General features: G+C 33.2%; 1 protein-coding gene across 1 annotated transcript; it reads left to right on the forward strand.

Annotated features, from left to right (window-relative positions):
• Nucleotides 1-3,294: 3,294 nt before the first annotated feature.
• On the forward strand, nt 3,295-3,696 carry LOC139874582 (uncharacterized mitochondrial protein AtMg01250-like). Its single transcript, XM_071861993.1, has one exon. The coding sequence runs from the start codon at nt 3,295-3,297 to the stop codon at nt 3,694-3,696; it is 402 nt and encodes a 133-aa protein (XP_071718094.1).
• The last annotated feature ends 14,568 nt before the right edge of the window (nt 3,697-18,264 follow it).

Below are 18,264 nucleotides of genomic sequence, written 5' to 3' on the forward strand. Positions count from 1 at the left end.
TTGTGCGTTTTGGTTGACCACCTTTGGCGAGGTGCACATTTTGTGTGTACGTTATCACACGTGTTTGTGATGTGGATTATATAACCCCAATGGCGAAGGGTTGATATTGAGTTGTGAATTGGATAACCCCGATGTGGTGGATTTCATAATCCCGTGACCGTGGGTTTGGATATTGGAGAAGTGGATCACGTGTAGTTCGGATTCATGATGACTCGTGTAGTTCGGTCATCTTATTGAGGTAGTGATCTCGTGTGGTTGCGGATTTACTAAGGCTCGTGTAGTTCGGCCAACCTCGATGTTGTTGTGATATTGAAGATAGTAGTCTCGTGTGGATGCGGATTTACTAAGGCTCGTGTAGTTCGACCAATCTTCATTTGGTAATTGGGTTAAGGGGTTAACCTTGGACGTTTGTATATTGGTTTATATATTGTCGTATTGTTGTGATGTAGCTAACCCTCTGGGTGTAGCTTATTGGCGTTGTTCACAGCGTCGTTGGTGAACTTATATTTGTTGTTATTTTAACTTGTTGCTTAGTGATCGTACGGTATGCTTAGCTTAGCTTGCCTTTATGCTTGGATGCTCCGATATGCGTTATTTGATTACTTATGTGGCGTGTCCATTTTGTGCATATATATGTATGTAGTATATTCTCACTCACTAAGCAATAGCTTACCCTCTCGTTGTTTACATTTTTATAGATTTGCATGGATGCGATGGCTCGGGTAAGCGTGGAAACTAGTGGACTTGCGTAGTTGCTTAGAAGACGTGCTTTTGGATTTGATTAGGATTGGGTAGCGTATCCCCAATCACCATGCTCGGTCTTCGTTTTTGTGTTAGAATTTATATGGTCGAAAACTTGTATTTTGTACGAAAGTCGTAAAAAGGCCGATGCGGGCCCAGTGTCGTAAAACTCGGTTTTATCGTGGAAAACTCTTAGTTTTAATTATTATAACATATCGTGAAAGTGTTTTCGTGTGAAAGTGTCGGGAAGCGGGTTTTCCGCTCGCGTGTAAATGTAAAACAGATCAGAATCTTTTAGTTCATTTGGACGCCGTCCAAAAGGCTTGGACGCCGTCCAGTCCTTCAGAGCTGGACGCCGTCCAGATGTACTGTCCCACAAATTTTTTTTTTAGGCGTGTTTTTGGTCGGATAACGGGTTGGGTCATTACATTCCCTTTGACTTTAATCGGTTTCTTGGGGAATTCAGTAGTTGGTATATACCTATCAAGATTTTCAGCTCTTTAATGCTCGTGCTTTAGGTCACTTCATCTTAACCACTTGGAAAATGATTTTTTATTTTATTTCTGTTATGGCTTCAATGTGTGATCAACTAGACCTTAGAGAAGCAACTGATTCTTAACTTGTTAATAAGTTTTTTTTTACGGCACTTAGGAGTCATTTACGGAGGTTCGAACGCGATGTCGGAACCCTCTCACCCGATCATTTATTGGGACGATTATTACATTCATACTGCCCCTTAAGAGGAAACCCCCACAACGAATCAATTCGGGTATCGCGCGTGGTAAACCCTTTCGGGTGAGTCTCGAATGCAAGACGTTTGAGGCCCATGAAATGGGCGGGTAACTTCAAGGGAAATATTTTGCAACTCATTAGAGTCGAACCCATGACCTCCCTTATGAGAAGTGAGGTCACCACAAATGCACCATAAACTATTTTTTGAGTATTTTATTGCCACCGATGATATATGGACGAAGAAGGTTTTCGATGAAATCAAACTACTTTTTTCCAATCATAACAATGAAAGTTGAATTTTAGTCTCAACTCATCACATCGAAGTTTCTTTGCACGTCAAACCAGACTGGTTCATTTACCATTTGCGTATTTGACAGAAGAAGAAAGCTAGAAGTAGTTGTCTATCGAAGTATTCCACTACCTAAGAGTGCCCCAAATGGTTGATTAAACCACGAAAAAAATAGCAGAAAAGTTGTTATAAGTCATTTCGTACATTAAAAATGACAAACATGTTTGCCTAGAGAGGCTAGCTTTAAGTTACTACTATCTTCTTGCTCACTTAAGAGTTAAGAGATTGCTTTCTTTACAATATACATAGGAGACTTCCCATTGACTTTAAGTTCCCATGTATGAAGATTGATGCAGAGAAGTTTATGATATAAAAACTAAAAAGAAAGAAGCAATAAAGATATGTGTGAGGATTATCTGATGGAGCTACTTGGCACAAATCTAACAATTGTTTAGAAAAGAATTATAATGGTGTTGTCAAGGCTTGAAATGTCCATGATCTTGTGGTCTGAATATGCTTGCAAAAGGCAGAATAAGAAATCTTTTTTGTAAACATTATGGATCCGTAGTCAATTTCATATGCCTGACGTTGTATGTTCACATATCAAGACATCTACAATACCAGCTTCACGTCTACATCAATTATCCAATCACTCTTTGTGCTTCCATGAGTACACATACTCAATTTACAATGATGCATAGTATTTTTGTTATTTTAAACTTCTCAGGATGCTAAATGTACAAACGTGTATATTGAAAGATTTTCCATCAGGAATGATATTAATCATTCACTAAGGTACTTTGCAATTTTAATGGTTTTTCATTCTCAATATGCAATTTATGGAGCCTTTCATATGCTGATTGTCAAAATAAGTTCTATTATTTGCTGATACCCCATAACATATATATTTTATTGAGTTGATTTAGGGAAGCCGAGGCTTTTGAAAAGTGATTGGGGTACATGTCTTTCGCTATTGAAAAGCTAATGAATTTACAAACTATTTTAAAAATGTTGTTGGTTGATAGAGTTAAAAAATTGGGGACTATTTTCCCTACATCTAGAAGCTTGAATTTGGAAATATTTTACAATTTGGTTTTACTCCATCTCATGACACATTTTTGGAAATGGTTAGAAAATTCATTGGTTTTTCGATCAGCCGAAAGATAAATACTCTTGTCATTTTTTAAACGTCTCATATTTAATAACTCAATTCACTAAATTGGATATGTTAGGGGATATCACTAAAATTTATAACTTGTTTTGATAATCAGTGTTTGAAGGCTCAATAAATTGCATATTGGGGATGAAAATCATTAGAATTGCAAGGTACCTTATTTTAATGATTAATTTCAATTCTGATGGAAAATTTTCAATTTACACGTTTGTATATCTAGTACCCAAAGGAAGCTTTAATAAAAGAAAAAATAATAATATGCACAATCGTAATTTGAGCGCACGTATTCATGATAGCACAAAAGTGATTGGATTGATGATGTGCAAAGGTAGTATTGTAATTTCTTGACGGCGCGCTTATGGCTAATGAAACTCTTTCTTTTTTAAGACACACAAGTCTAATCTTCAAAGTTGACCTTGAAAAGGCGTTTGATGTTAGGAATTTTTTGATAGATGTGATGGAAGCCATGGGATTCGGTTATAAATGGAGGAAATGGATGTTGATTTGTCTCACCTCGTCTTCTATATCAGTCTTGATTAACGGCTCCCCGACGGGAGAATTTACATTTGGGAGAGGCGTTAGGCAAGGTGACCCTTTCTCGCCGTTTCTCTTTATCATTGCGGCCGAAGAGCTAAATCTTCTCACTATCATTGTGGTCGAGAGGAACTTATTTAATGGTGTAGAAGTGGGCGATGATGTATTGAGAATTTCACATCTTCAATTCGAGGATGACAAAATCTTCTTCGGTGAATGGAATTAGGGTGAACGCTTGTAACCTCATCAAACTTCTTAAATGTTTTGAGAAAATGTTGGGTATCAAAATAAATTTTGAAAAGAGGCTTGGTGTGGGTGTAAGTAATGATGAGGTGTCTGCCATGGCTTCTCAGATTGGGTGTAATATCAGTGATCTCCCCTTTATTTATCTTATGAGTAAATTAGAATCTTGGAATCCGATGATTAAAAAATAGTTCAAAGGTCGTCTCTCGGATAGGAAAGCACGTGCGTTGTCTTTCGGTGGGCTACTTACCCGTCGAATGTTTTGAAGTTGCTTTAGAGTTTAAGGCAAGTGTTATTTTGGGGCGGGACAGGTCGAAATCATAAAATAACTTGGCTAAAGTAGGATAACATCATTCTTCCATATGAGTCGAGCGGGTTAAAAGTTTGGTCCTTAAAAGCTAAATAGTACGCTTTGAACGGCAAATGGTGGTGGCGGTTTAATACCGAGCACAATTCTTTGTGGGTCAAAGTTATTCAAAGTATTTATAGGTCACGTGGTGGATTATTTTGGGGCTACACTAACAGACCGAACTCTCCATTGGGAGTTTGGCCGTCTATTATTATTTATAGGTGCATCTCTTGAAGGCTTAAGAATTCCTTTTATCAATTCTTTTTCGAGACACGTTGGAGACGGAGGCAACATAAACGACACGTTTCCTAGACTATCATCTTGAAATTGTGAAGGATGCTCGAGTCAAGGATCGGCTATCTTCGGTTGGAAACAACTGTTGTACAGGTGCTTGAATATCGTCTAGACCCGTTATGGTCGTACAATTAGTGAACTGGACGCTCTCAACAACCTAACAAGTAACTTTACATCTAATCCGAGTGACAACCATTCGTGGCGTTGGAATCTTAGTGACAACGAACTGATTACATCACGTGTTCTCAACTCGCTTATCGTTAACAATTTCGTGCCAACCAGAGCAAACAGCACAAAAACCTTAAAGAACAATCCAGTTCCACAAAAATAAAGGTTTTTTTGTTTGTAAGGCTAGGCTAAAGCGCCTTTCGGTTCGATCCGAATTAGAGGCGCATGGCATTGGCCTTCAATCAGTGAGATGCCCGTTATGCGATGACACCATGGGATCGTGTTTATACGTGGTGCAATCTTAATAGTGTAACTAGTATGAGTTCAACCGACGCTTTTCAGGGATCTTGCAACTTAAATATATCATCTTTGAGGCTAAAATATGGCAAACCATGGAGTGGACATGTGGTTATATTATTTGGAAGAATCACAATCTCAAAGTGTTGAAGAATAAATGTTGGAATGAGCCGGTAGTTCTCATTGAGATTCAAGCAAAAAGCTTTGAATGGATTTCGAGGAAGATCAAGAGGAAACAAATCGATTGGCACGTGTGGATATATAACCAACCCGAAGCTAGCAGCTGCATAATTTTCGAGTGAAGAATGACATGGATAACAGCTTTTTTATGGGTTATTGTTGAAAATTAAATTCACTTACAAGTGGATGAATTAAATATGTTGAAAATTAAATTCACTTACACCCACAAACATTTTAGACTGGGAGTGGTTGAAATGTCATTTTCACCCACAAACTTTTTAAGGTAACCTATTATAAATAATGTTTCCATCTCAATGTTTAAAAACACACAATATAGAGAAAAACATACACAAGTATAATTGACAGATTGTGTTCAAGTGGAACATCGCAAACCATCGAAGGAACTTAGGTTGTGAAACTTGAAAGCCTTCCTTTTGGTGATCGCTTTCCCGACTGGTAATCTAAACTCCGATCTTTCCGCTTCCGCCGTATAATTTCTGGTATGTCTAGAAACTATCTAGATACAACATTGGTATCCGAGCTTGAAGTTTATTTTCCGGTTACATACCATATTTCTTCATTATAGTTAAAGTTGCATGTATTGTTTTTGTTACTCATGTTTTGTTCGATATACATGATATATTTTAGATGGAATTAGGATTAGTACTTGATTCTTGATCACTGAGATAGATTTAGTCGATTTAGCTATCTACTTCGGTTTGGCTTGCATGATTTTGTCCTTTGCTCCATGAATGTTATTCCTTAATTCTGACGATTGGCTTATGCATAATAGGATAATTGTTCCTTTTTATTTATTGACTTATATGATCATTTTTTTATTTGATTATATTTTATTAAAACGGATCTATAGTAATATTTTAACACCTAACATGTTGGCATGTATCTTTATTATTATTTTATTAATATTGTAAGATACTGGTGATTTTCTTTTTGTATTCATGTTGGATTGATTGATTGATAAACATTTAGTATGAATATGAGTGTTAAAATAATATTTTATTTATAGTGGTATGAATATGACAGGTACTAGTAAACAAAATCAATATATTATTGTCTTTTGTTTTTAATGCATGAGTTTTACCGTAACATAAGTTTTTTTTTTCTTGGAAATTATCAATGTGATAATATATGTTATAAATGAGATCTATATATGTTACCGTAACATTTAACGTTTTGATTTCCTATATTTATTTGTTTAGTTAATATACTTAATTATTGTGTGGTCTTCGTAACCGAACACATGTTTATGCGTTTGTAGTATTCTGTAAATCAAAACGTTAAATGTTTAAAGTATTATGATTTTTGTAACCAAACAAATACACACATACATTAATTCACGATTAATATAATTATTTAACCTTTGGTTTTTGTAACCAATACGTTAATACATATTCATAGTGTGATATTTCTAAGTGAAATATAAATCTTAATTTAGCACTTAAATGGTTTCAAAATTTGAAACATGGTATCGAAAAGTCGTGCTAATTTGGATTTATAGGAATTTATAATCGTGTATATATTATTGTGTTAATAATAGTTTCATAATAGGTTTTATGGATGATAATTGGAAACATAGTGACCTTTTTCTCTATACCCTATGATGAACAATTATTTAATAAAATAATATAGTTGCAAGATGATTGCATATTTGGATGGATATAACTAACCTTGCATAATTGTCTTAAATATAGAACTTTTGTGTTCAATCATGGCTTCAGCATCTAAGAACACTGTTGATGAACTTAACAAGGGTGTTAAGTTGAATGGTGACAACTACGAAATATGGAGCATGAAACTCGAATATGTGTTAGAAGAGCAAGAGGCTCTTGTTGCTCTTACTCAATCAATGGAAGTACCTGAGGTGGGTGATACGGAACAACATAAAAGGGATGATGAAGTGTATATCACTTGGAAACGTAAGAACACCATTGCTCGCATTACGTTGCTGAGCAGCATGGATGATGACATTATGCGCGATTTTTGCAAGTATGAACTAGCAAAAGATATGTGGAAAGCATTGGCTGACAAGTTTGGTGCAACCTCGGTGACCAAACTAAGATCTCTCACTATCAAGTTTGACCAATATAAAAAGAAATCTGATCATACCATGAAAAAGCATGTCAGACAAATGTCAAACATGATAAGTGAATTGAGAAACGCATGTCATGTTCTTACTGATGAACAACAGGTTCAAGCTATGATCTGTTCATTGCCTCAAAGTTGGGAGCAAATGAAAATGCATCTCACACATAATGAGAACATCAAGACTTTTGAGGACTGTGCACGCCATTTAAAGCTAGAAGAAGATCGGATTGAGGCCGGTAAGTCAATCACTGAGGTATATATGGCGACAAGCTCTAAAAATGTTTTTGGGCATAAGCGCAAGTTTCATCACCATAAGGGTAAAGAAACTTATAAGTCCAACAAAAGGCCAAACACCAATCATCGTGGCAAGGGAACACGTCCCTCCAAGAAGGTGAACATTGCAAAGCTGAAATGCTACAATTGTGGCAACAAAGGGCATTTTGCTCGTGATTGTCCTGAGCCTAAAAAGGTATATTCTTACAATGCTTATGTTAGAAAACTTTGTGTTGCTAGTTCTGTTTTCTTAACTGAATCTCAACCTTTGTGGATTGTAGAATCAGGAGCAACAGACCATGTAGCTAAGGACAAAGACACCTTTGTAGAATTTCGACGAGTTTCACATGGAGCTATGTGGATTTATGTGGGAAACAACTCAAGAGTTCCAGTTGAAGGGATCGGGTCATGCAAGTTAGTCATGCGTGAAGAACGAACCCTAATCCTACATGATGTTTTATATGCTCCTCAAATTCGTCGAAATTTGATTTCTGTTTTGGTTTTGTTAAGACTTGGTTTTCATTGGTACTCTTATGATAATGTTGTTAAGTTGTCTTTGGGAACAAACTCTTATGGTTTTGGTTATGTTCTTAATGGTTTTATCGTAATGGATGTTGATTATCTTAATAATAAACCATGTTTTTCCTTAGTTGCATCTTCTAATAAGTTTGATAATGATGTAAACAATTGGCATGCTAGACTTGGTCATATCGGCCCACAAAGAATGAATAGATTAGCTAGAGATGGTTTACTCGCTAATATTGATAAAGTGGAATTGTCCACTTGTGAGCACTGTCTGGCAGGAAAAATTGCGAGAAAACCATTTGGAAAAGGAACTCGTGCCGATTATCCATTGCAACTAATACATTCGGATATATGTGGTCCTATGAACGTCCGATCAAGGCATGGAGCGTATTATTTCATCACATTCATTGATGATTATTCTCGATTCGGTTACGTCTACTTGATCTCTCACAAATCCGAAGCGTTGGATTGTTTTCAAAGTTATATGAATTTTGTTGAGAATCAATTAGAACGTAAGAATAAAGCATTAAGAACCGATCGAGGACGTGAATACCTATCTGATTCGTTCAAAGCTCTATGTGATGCTAAAAGGGATTCAACGTCAATTAATTACTCCTAGGACTCCTCAACAAAATGGTGTTGCGGAAAGACGGAATAGAACGCTTCTTGAAATGGTTAGGTCAATGATGGCACAAACAAATTTACTTATCACTTTTTGGGGTGTTTTTTTGTTAACTGCCACATTTGTACTTAACCGTGTGCCTTCAAAATCAGTAACTTCCACACCATATGAGTTATGGACAGGTCGCAAATCCGACTTGAATGTGTTAAGACCTTGGGGTTGTGCAGCGTATACTTTGGATTTCTCGCACAAATATGGAAAATTAGGTCCAAGAGGAAAGAAATGTGTTTTCATTAGATACTCTGAACAATCAAAAGGTTATGTGTTTTTGGGTGAACACGAAAGTGGGAGCATAACTGAATTTGAATCTCGAGATGTTACATTCTTGGAAAACGAGTTTCCAAAACAAGGGGATCTTGATAAATATTGGTCTTTATTTGAGACTACAGAATTACCTCATTCGAGTGAGAGAGATTTGAGAAGTGAAGATGAGGAATTTATTTCTTTGGATTTGAAATGTCCCATTCATATTGATTATAAACATTCCATATTAATTGATTTCGTCGCGAGGTTTTGACTTCTATATGAGACATTTTTCAAAGACTGCATTCTTTTTTAAAGCAACAATAACCTTTGTTTTATCTATAAAGGTTTAAAAAGCATTACGTAGATTATCAATAATGATAATCTAAAATATACCGTTTAAACACGACCATTACATAATGGTTTACAATAAGAATATATTACATCAAAAAATAAGTTTCTTGAATGCAGTTTTTACATAATATCATACAAGCATGGACTCCAAATCTTGTCCTTATTTTAGTATGCAACAGCGGAAGCTCTTAATAATCACCTGAGAATAAACATGCTTAAAACGTCAACAAAAATGTTGGTGAGTTATAGGTTTAACCTATATATTATCAAATCATAATAATAGACCACAAGATTTCATATTTCAATATATATCCCATACATAGAGATAAAAATCATTCATATGGTGAACACCTGGTAACCGACATTAACAAGATGCATATAAGAATATCCCCTATCATTCTGAGAAATCCTTCGGACATGATAAAACGAATTCGAAGTACTAAAGCATCCAGTACTTTGAATGGGGTTCGTTAGGCCCAATAGATCTATCTTTAGGATTCGTGTCAATTAGTAGATCGGTTTACTAATTCTTAGGCTACCAAGCAAAAGGGGCATATTCGGCTTCGATCATTCACCCATATAATGTAGTTTCATTTACTTGTGTCTATTTCGTAAAACATTTATAAAACTGCATGTATTCTCATCCCAAAATATTAGATTTTAAAAGTGGGACTATAACTCACTTTCACAGATATTTCCTTCCTCGGAAATAAGACTTGGCCACGGATCGATTCACGAATCTATACAAATATGTACATATATATCAAAGTATGATCAAAATATAATTACAACCATTTTTATTATGTTTTAAAGATTTGAGTGTATTAAGTCAGCTGTCCTCGTTAGTAACCTACAACTAGTTGTCCATAATTAGATGTACAGAAATAAATCGATATAAATTATCTTGAATCAATCCACGACCCAGTGTATACACGTCTCAGGCTAGATCACAACTCAAACTATATATATTTTTGGAATCAACCTCAACCCTGTATAGCTAACTCCAACATTACTGCATATAGAGTGTCTATGATTGTTCCAAATAATATATATAGATGGGTCGATATGATATGTCAAAACATTTGCATATGTGTCTATGGTATCCCAAGATTACATAATATATTAGAATACATGTATAATACAATATAAGTTAGCTAGGATATGATTAATATAGATTTGTTGCCAATTTTCACGTAGCTACAACAAGCAAAAATAACCAATCTTGTTTTACCCATAACTTCTTCGTTTTAAATCCGTTTTGAGTGAATCCAATTGCTATGGTTTCATATTGAACTTAAGTTTTTGAATCTATACAGAAAAATTATAAGTTTATAGTCGGAATTATAGGTTACAAGTCTTTTTTGTAAAGGTAGTCATTTCAGTCGAAAGAACGACGTCTAGATGACCATTTTGGAAAACATACTGCCACATTGAGTTTAACCATGATTTTTGGATATAGTTTCATGTTCATAAGAAAAATCATTTTCCCAGAAGAAAAACTTTTAAATCAAAATTTATCATAGTTTTTAATTAACTAACCCAAAACAGCCCGCGGTGTTACTACAACGGCGTATATCCGGTTTTACGGTGTTTTTCGTGTTTTCCGGTTTTAAATCATTAAGTTAGCATATCATATAGATATAGAACATGTGTTTAGTTGATTTTAAAAGTCAAGTTAGAAGGATTAACTTTTGTTTGCAAACAAGTTTAGAATTAACTAAACTATGTTCTAGTAATTTCAAGTTTAAACCTTCGAATAAGATAGCTTTATATGTATGAATCGAATGATGTTAAGAACATCATTACTACCTCAAGTTTTGTGGATAAACCTACTGGAAAAGACTTGAAAGTTCTTGAAGCAGAATCATGACACAAAAATAAATTCAAGTAAGATCATCACTCGAAATAAGATTGTTATAGTTATAGAAATTGAATCAAAGTTTAAATATGAGTATTACCTTGTATTAGAAAGATATCTTACTGTAAATAAGAAAGATTTCTTGAAGTTGGATAATCACTTTACAAGATTGGAAGTAAGCTAGCAAACTTGGAAGTATTCTTAATTTTATGAAACTAGAACTTATAGAATTTATGAAGAACACTTAGAACTTGAAGATAGAACTTGAGAGAGATCACTTAGATGAAGAAAATTGAAGAATGAAAGTGTTTGTTGGTGTTTTTGGTCGTTGGTATATGGATTAGATATAAAGGATGTGTAATTTTGTTTTCATGTAAATAAGTCATGAATGATTACTCATATTTTTGTAATTTTATGAGATATTTCATGCTAGTTGCCAAATGATGGTTCCCACATGTGTTAGGTGACTCACATGGGCTGCTAATAGCTGATCATTAGATTGTATATACCAATAGTACATATGTCTAAAAGCTGTGTATTGTACAAGTACGAATACGAGTGCATACGAGTAGAATTGTTGATGAAACCGAACGAGGATGTAATTGTAAGCATTTTTGTTAAGTATAAGTTTTTTGATAAGTGTCTTGAAGTCTTTCAAAAGTGTATGAATACATATTAAAACACTACATGTATATACATTTTAACTTAGTCTTTAAGTCATCGTTAGTCGTTACATGTAAATGTTGATTTGAAACCTTTAAGTTAACGATCATGTTAAATGTTGTTAACCCAATGTTTATTATATCTAAAGAGATGTTAAATTGTTACATTATCATGATATTATGATATATAATATATCTTAGTATGATATATATACAGTTAAATGTCGTTACAACGATAATCGTTACATATATGTCTCGTTTCGAAATCATTAAGTTAGTAGTCTTATTTTTACATATGTAGTTCATTGTTAATACACTTAATGATATATTTAATTATTATTTAACATAATTAATCAAGTGTAACAATATCTTAATATGATTCATATGTACTTAGTAAGACGATGATAACGATAATCGTTATATATAACGTTTTCGAGTTTCTTAAATTTAATAGTCTCATTTTTATGTATATAACTCATTGTTAAAATACCTAATGAGATACTTACTTATCATAATATCATGTTAACTATATATATAATCATATATATGTCATCATATAGTTTTTACAAGTTTTAACGTTCGTGAATCACCGGTCAACTTGGGTGGTCAATTGTCTATATGAAACCTATTTCAATTAATCAAGTCTTAATAAGTTTGATTGCTTAACATGCTAGAAACACTTAATCATGTAAATATCAATTTCATTTAATATATATAAACATGGAAAAGTTCGGGTCACTACAGGATTTAACTCCTCAAACTATTGTGAATGAAGATAATCCTGATCCTAGTGGGAGCAATATGGCAAACCAACATGTTTCTGAAGAATCTCAACCCGTTGCTACCGAGCATAATTCTGAGCCAAGTGGGAGCAATTTGTTAAACCAAGAATTTGTTTCATTAGATAACCAACCACGATGAAGTAGTCGTCAAAGTAAACCTCCACTTCGGTATGAGATCGAAGATGGTTATACTTTTATGGTTCAACTAGAAGAGGATGAACCAAGAAATATAAATAAAGCTCTCATTTGTCCTGCAAAGGATAAATGGTTCAAAGCAATGGAAGAAGAGATGGAGTCGATGAGATCCAACCACGTTTGGGAATTGGTTGAGCTTCCAGAAGGAAGAAAAGCCATTGGGAGTAAGTGGATTCTCAAAATAAAGCGTAAAGCTGATGGTAGTATTGAAAGATACAAAGCTCAACTTGTGGCAAAAGGCTATAATCAACAGGAAGGGATTGACTATGGGGAAACATTTTCACCTGTTGTATGACTCACATCAATTCGTTTGATTCTAGCAATAGTGGCAAGTATGAACCTTGAATTATATCAAATGGATGTAAAAACTGCTTTTCTCAATGGAAATTTAGATGAAAAATCTATAGGGAACAACCGACGGGTTTCATTAAAGAAGGCCAAGAACATAAGGTTTGTAGATTGCTTAAATCAATATATGGCCTCAAGCAGTCATCAAGACAATGGTATATACATTTTCACAATGTGATCACGTCACATGGCTTCAAGGTGGTCAATGAAGATAATTATGTTTATACCAAAAGGTCTAAAAGAAAACTAGTCATATTATCATTATATGTTGATGATATATTGATTGCTGGAAATGACAAGGAGTATGTTTTTGAGGTTAAAAGATGGTTATCATCTAACTTTGAAATGAAGGATATGGGTGAAGCTGAATATATCCTTGGAGTTAAGATTTCAAGGGATCGCTCAAGGAAGTTGTTAGCTCTTTCGCAAGAGACTTATATCAACAAGATTCTTGAACGTTTTAACATGCATAAATGTAACCCCATAGACACTCCTATGGCTATTGGTGATAAGTTGAGCATGAGAGAGTGTCCGCAAACTCCACAAGGGAAACAGAAAATGAAAAATGTTCCTTATGCTAGTGCGGTTGGAAGTCTCATGTATGCTATGATGTGTACGAGACAGGATATCTGCTTTGCTGTTGGCATGGTAAGCCGATACCAATCCAATCCAGGTTTAACCCATTGGAAAGCCGTGAAAAGGATACTTAGGTATCTTAAGGGTACTAGTTATTACTCTTTGTGCTATGAAGGAAATGATCTGTAAATTAGAGGCTATACTGATGCTGATTGGGGAAGAGATATGGATGAAAGAAAATTCACCTCTGGCTTTGTTTTTCTGTTAAACAAAGGTGCTATATCTTGGAGTAGCAAGAAACAATCATGTATATTATTGTCTACAATGGAAGCTGAATTTGTGGCATTTTCAGCTGTTGTACAAGAAGCTGTGTGGCTTAATCGATTTTTGAGTAGCTTGGGGGTTGTTGGAAATACCATTGATCGAGCATTGATATACTCTGATAATGAGGCTGCCATTGCATATTCAAAAGACCCCAAGTTCCATTGTAAAACAAAGCACATTGACATAAAGTACAATTATGTGAATGACAAGATTGCAAGAAAGGAAGTAAGTATTGAGTACATATCTACGCATGATATGGTAGCAGATCCTTTGACAAAACCCATACCTAGAGATGCATTTGTTAAGCATGTTAGGTCTCAAGGATTGCGTATATTGTGATGAATGTACTATTTTAATAATTGTACTTACAAATTTTTGTTTATATCCAATGCAATAAGTTTCCTTTTAAATCCTTGTTTTATTGTTCGCTCTTTGTGTTGCGAATCAAGAAAAGTATGTCGGACAGATATAAGATTAGCCCACTCACATGGGTAATCAATTTCATTTTATGTGACAAATGGAAAAGTGGTGTATATTAAGCATATTGTTTTATTGAAAATTGAGAGCTCAAGATTGAGATAATTAGACGCCACATTTGTGATGACCCAGAAATTTCAGACCAAATTTAAACCTAACCTTTATATGTTTCCGACACGATAAGCAGAATTTGTAATGTTGAATCTCAAAAAGTTTAGAACTACATTCATGTAATCAATTACCCTTTGACCGTGTTCGACGATTCATGAACAATTATGTGTATATAGATATGTATATATAATATATAATATTAACTGAAAACATTAACAAAGTATTAGATATATGATACTTTACATGAACGTATTTGTTTCGTTATATTTATCGACAGAATTAAGAGATAATATCAAATGATTGAATTATCAGATACATTATGATATGATTACGGGCCAATGTTATGAGGTCCACTGTGATTTAAGAAATCTATTCTTTTTGACAATATTCGGAAAATGGTAAAGTGATCTATAAGTAAGAACGTGGAGTGTAAATAACTTAGATGTTGGATATCGACAAGTTAAGTAACTCGACATTTTTCATTAAGATGATTTCATACGTTTATTAAACCTTTGGACTTTATCTCATGCTTCACCAACAGACTGTAATTTAAAAACTTGAAACCTATTATGAATATATATAATTCTACTTTTCTAAAATGTTTTATGATATAACGATTTAAATTAATATTAAATATATTTATACGCGTATTATACGTACATAGTTTTATACTTTTAATATACTTTAACTTTATCTTTACTTTACTTTTACTTTACTTTAACTTTAATAATTTACTTTAATAATTCACTTTAATAATTCACTTTAATAATTCATACTTTAATAATTTACTTTAATAATTCATACTTTAATAATTCACTTTAATAATTTATACTTTAATAATTCACTTTAATAATTCATACTTTAATAATTCACTTTAATAATTCATACTTTAATAATTCACTTTAATAATTCATACTTTAATAATTCGCTTTAATAATTCAAAAATCTATTATAAATATAATTCAATAGGTTTCATTATTTCATAGAAACTTAAAAATATATTTCTCTAAACTCTCTCAATCGAATTACATATATATATTTACTTAGTATTATTTCAAGATATTATTAGTTTACATAAAATACTACGATGGAGTTATATTCAGACGATTTCAAAATAAGTTTTCAAACGGGATAGAGCTAAGGAAATTATGGGCTATAGCTATGGAGGTTATGGGTATTGTTCGAGGGTATTGCTCGTGAGGTCTGTAGTGACCCGAACTTTTCCATGTTTATATATATTAATTGAGATTGATATTTACATGATTAAATGTTTCCAACATGTTAAGCAATCAAACTTGTAAGACTTGATTAATTGAAATAGGTTTCATATAGACAATTGACCACCCAAGTTGACCGGTGATTCACGAACGTTAAAACTTGTAAAAACTATATGATGACATATATATGGTTATATATATAGTTAACATGATATTATGATATGTAAACATATCATTAAGTATATTAACAATGAACTACATATGTAAAAACAAGACTACTAACTTAATGATTTTGAAACGAGACATATATGTAACGATTATCGTTGTAACGACATTTAATGTATATATATCATATTAAGAGATATTCGTACATCATAATATCATGATAATATAATAATTTAAAATCTCTTTTGATATTATAAACATTGGGTTAACAACATTTAACAAGATCGTTAACCTAAAGGTTTCAAAACAACATTTACATGTAACGACTAACGATGACTTAACGACTCAGTTAAAATGTATATACATGTAGTGTTTTAATATGTATTCATACACTTTTGAAAGACTTCAAGACACTTATCAAAATACTTCTACTTAACAAAAATGCTTACAATTACATCCTCGTTCAGTTTCATCAACAATTCTACTCGTATGCACCCGTATTCGTACTCGTACAATACACAGCTTTTAGATGTATGTACTATTGGTATATACACTCCAATGATCAGCTCTTAGCAGCCCATGTGAGTCACCTAACATATGTGGGAACCATCATTTGGCAACTAGCATGAAATATCTCATAAAATTACAAAAATATGAGTAATCATTCATGACTTATTTACATGAAAACAAAATTACATATCCTTTATATCTAATCCATACACCAACGACCAAAAACACCTACAAACACTTTCATTCTTCAATTTTCTTCATCTAATTGATCTCTCTCAAGTTCTATCTTCAAGTTCTAAGTGTTCTTCATAAATTCCAAAAGTTCTAGTTTCATAAAATCAAGAATACTTTCAAGATTGCTAGCTCACTTCCAATCTTGTAAGGTGATCATCCAACCTCAAGAAATCTTTGTTTCTTACAGTAGGTTATCATTCTAATACAAGGTAATAATCATATTCAAACTTTGGTTCAATTTCTATAACTATAACAATCTTATTTCAAGTGATGATCTTACTTGAACTTGTTTTCGTGTCATGATTTTGCTTCAAGAACTTTGAGCCATCCAAGGATCCATTGAAGCTAGATCCATTTTTCTCTTTTCCAGTAGGTTCATCCAAGGAACTTAATGTAGTAATGATGTTCATAACATCATTCGATTCATACATATAAAGCTATCTTATTCGAAGGTTTAAACTTGTAATCACTAGAACATAGTTTAGTTAATTCTAAACTTGTTCGCAAACAAAAGTTAATCCTTCTAACTTGACTTTTAAAATCAACTAAACACATGTTCTATATCTATATGATATGCTAACTTAATGATTTAAAACCTGGAAACACGAAAAACACCGTAAAACCGGATTTACGCCGTCGTAGTAACACCGCGGGCTGTTTTGGGTTAGTTAATTAAAAACTATGATAAACTTTGATTTAAAAGTTGTTATTCTGAGAAAATGATTTTTATTATGAACATGAAACTATATCCAAAAATTATGGTTAAACTCAAAGTGGAAGTATGTTTTCTAAAATGGTCATCTAGACGTCGTTCTTTCGACTAAATGACTACCTTTACAAAAACGACTTGTAACTTATTTTTCTGACTATAAACCTATACTTTTTCTGTTTAGATTCATAAAATAGAGTTCAATATGAAACCATAGCAATTTGATTCACTCAAAACGGATTTAAAATGAAGAAGTTATGGGTAAAACAAGATTGGATAATTTTTCTCATTTTAGCTACGTGAAAATTGGTAACAAATCTATTCCAACCATAACTTAATCAACTTGTATTGTATATTATGTAATCTTGAGATACCATAGACACGTATACAATGTTTCGACCTATCATGTCGACACATCTATATATATTTCGGAACAACCATAGACACTCTATATGTGAATGTTGGAGTTAGATATACAGGGTTGAGGTTGATTCCAAAATATATATAGTTTGAGTTGTGATCAATACTGAGATACGTATACACTGGGTCGTGGATTGATTCAAGATAATATTTATCGATTTATTTCTGTACATCTAACTGTGGCAACTAGTTGTAGGTTACTAACGAGGACAGCTGACTTAATAAACTTAAAACATCAAAATATATTAAAAGTGTTGTAAATATATTTTGAACATACTTTGATATATATGTATATATTGTTATAGGTTCGTGAATCAACCAGTGGCCAAGTCTTACTTCCCGACGAAGTAAAAATCTGTGAAAGTGAGTTATAGTCCCACTTTTAAAATCTAATATTTTTGGGATGAGAATACATGCAGGTTTTATAAATGATTTACAAAATAGACACAAGTACGTGAAACTACATTCTATGGTTGAATTATCGAAATCGAA

Source organism: Rutidosis leptorrhynchoides, chromosome 11, assembly GCF_046630445.1.
Source record: "Rutidosis leptorrhynchoides isolate AG116_Rl617_1_P2 chromosome 11, CSIRO_AGI_Rlap_v1, whole genome shotgun sequence".
Taxonomy (NCBI): Eukaryota; Viridiplantae; Streptophyta; class Magnoliopsida; order Asterales; family Asteraceae; genus Rutidosis; species Rutidosis leptorrhynchoides.

What these genes read in the sequence shown, in the direction of transcription:
- LOC139874582 (XM_071861993.1), top strand. Translation starts at nt 3,295, where the DNA reads ATGGCTAATGAAACTCTTTCTTTTTTAAGACACACAAGTCTAATCTTC.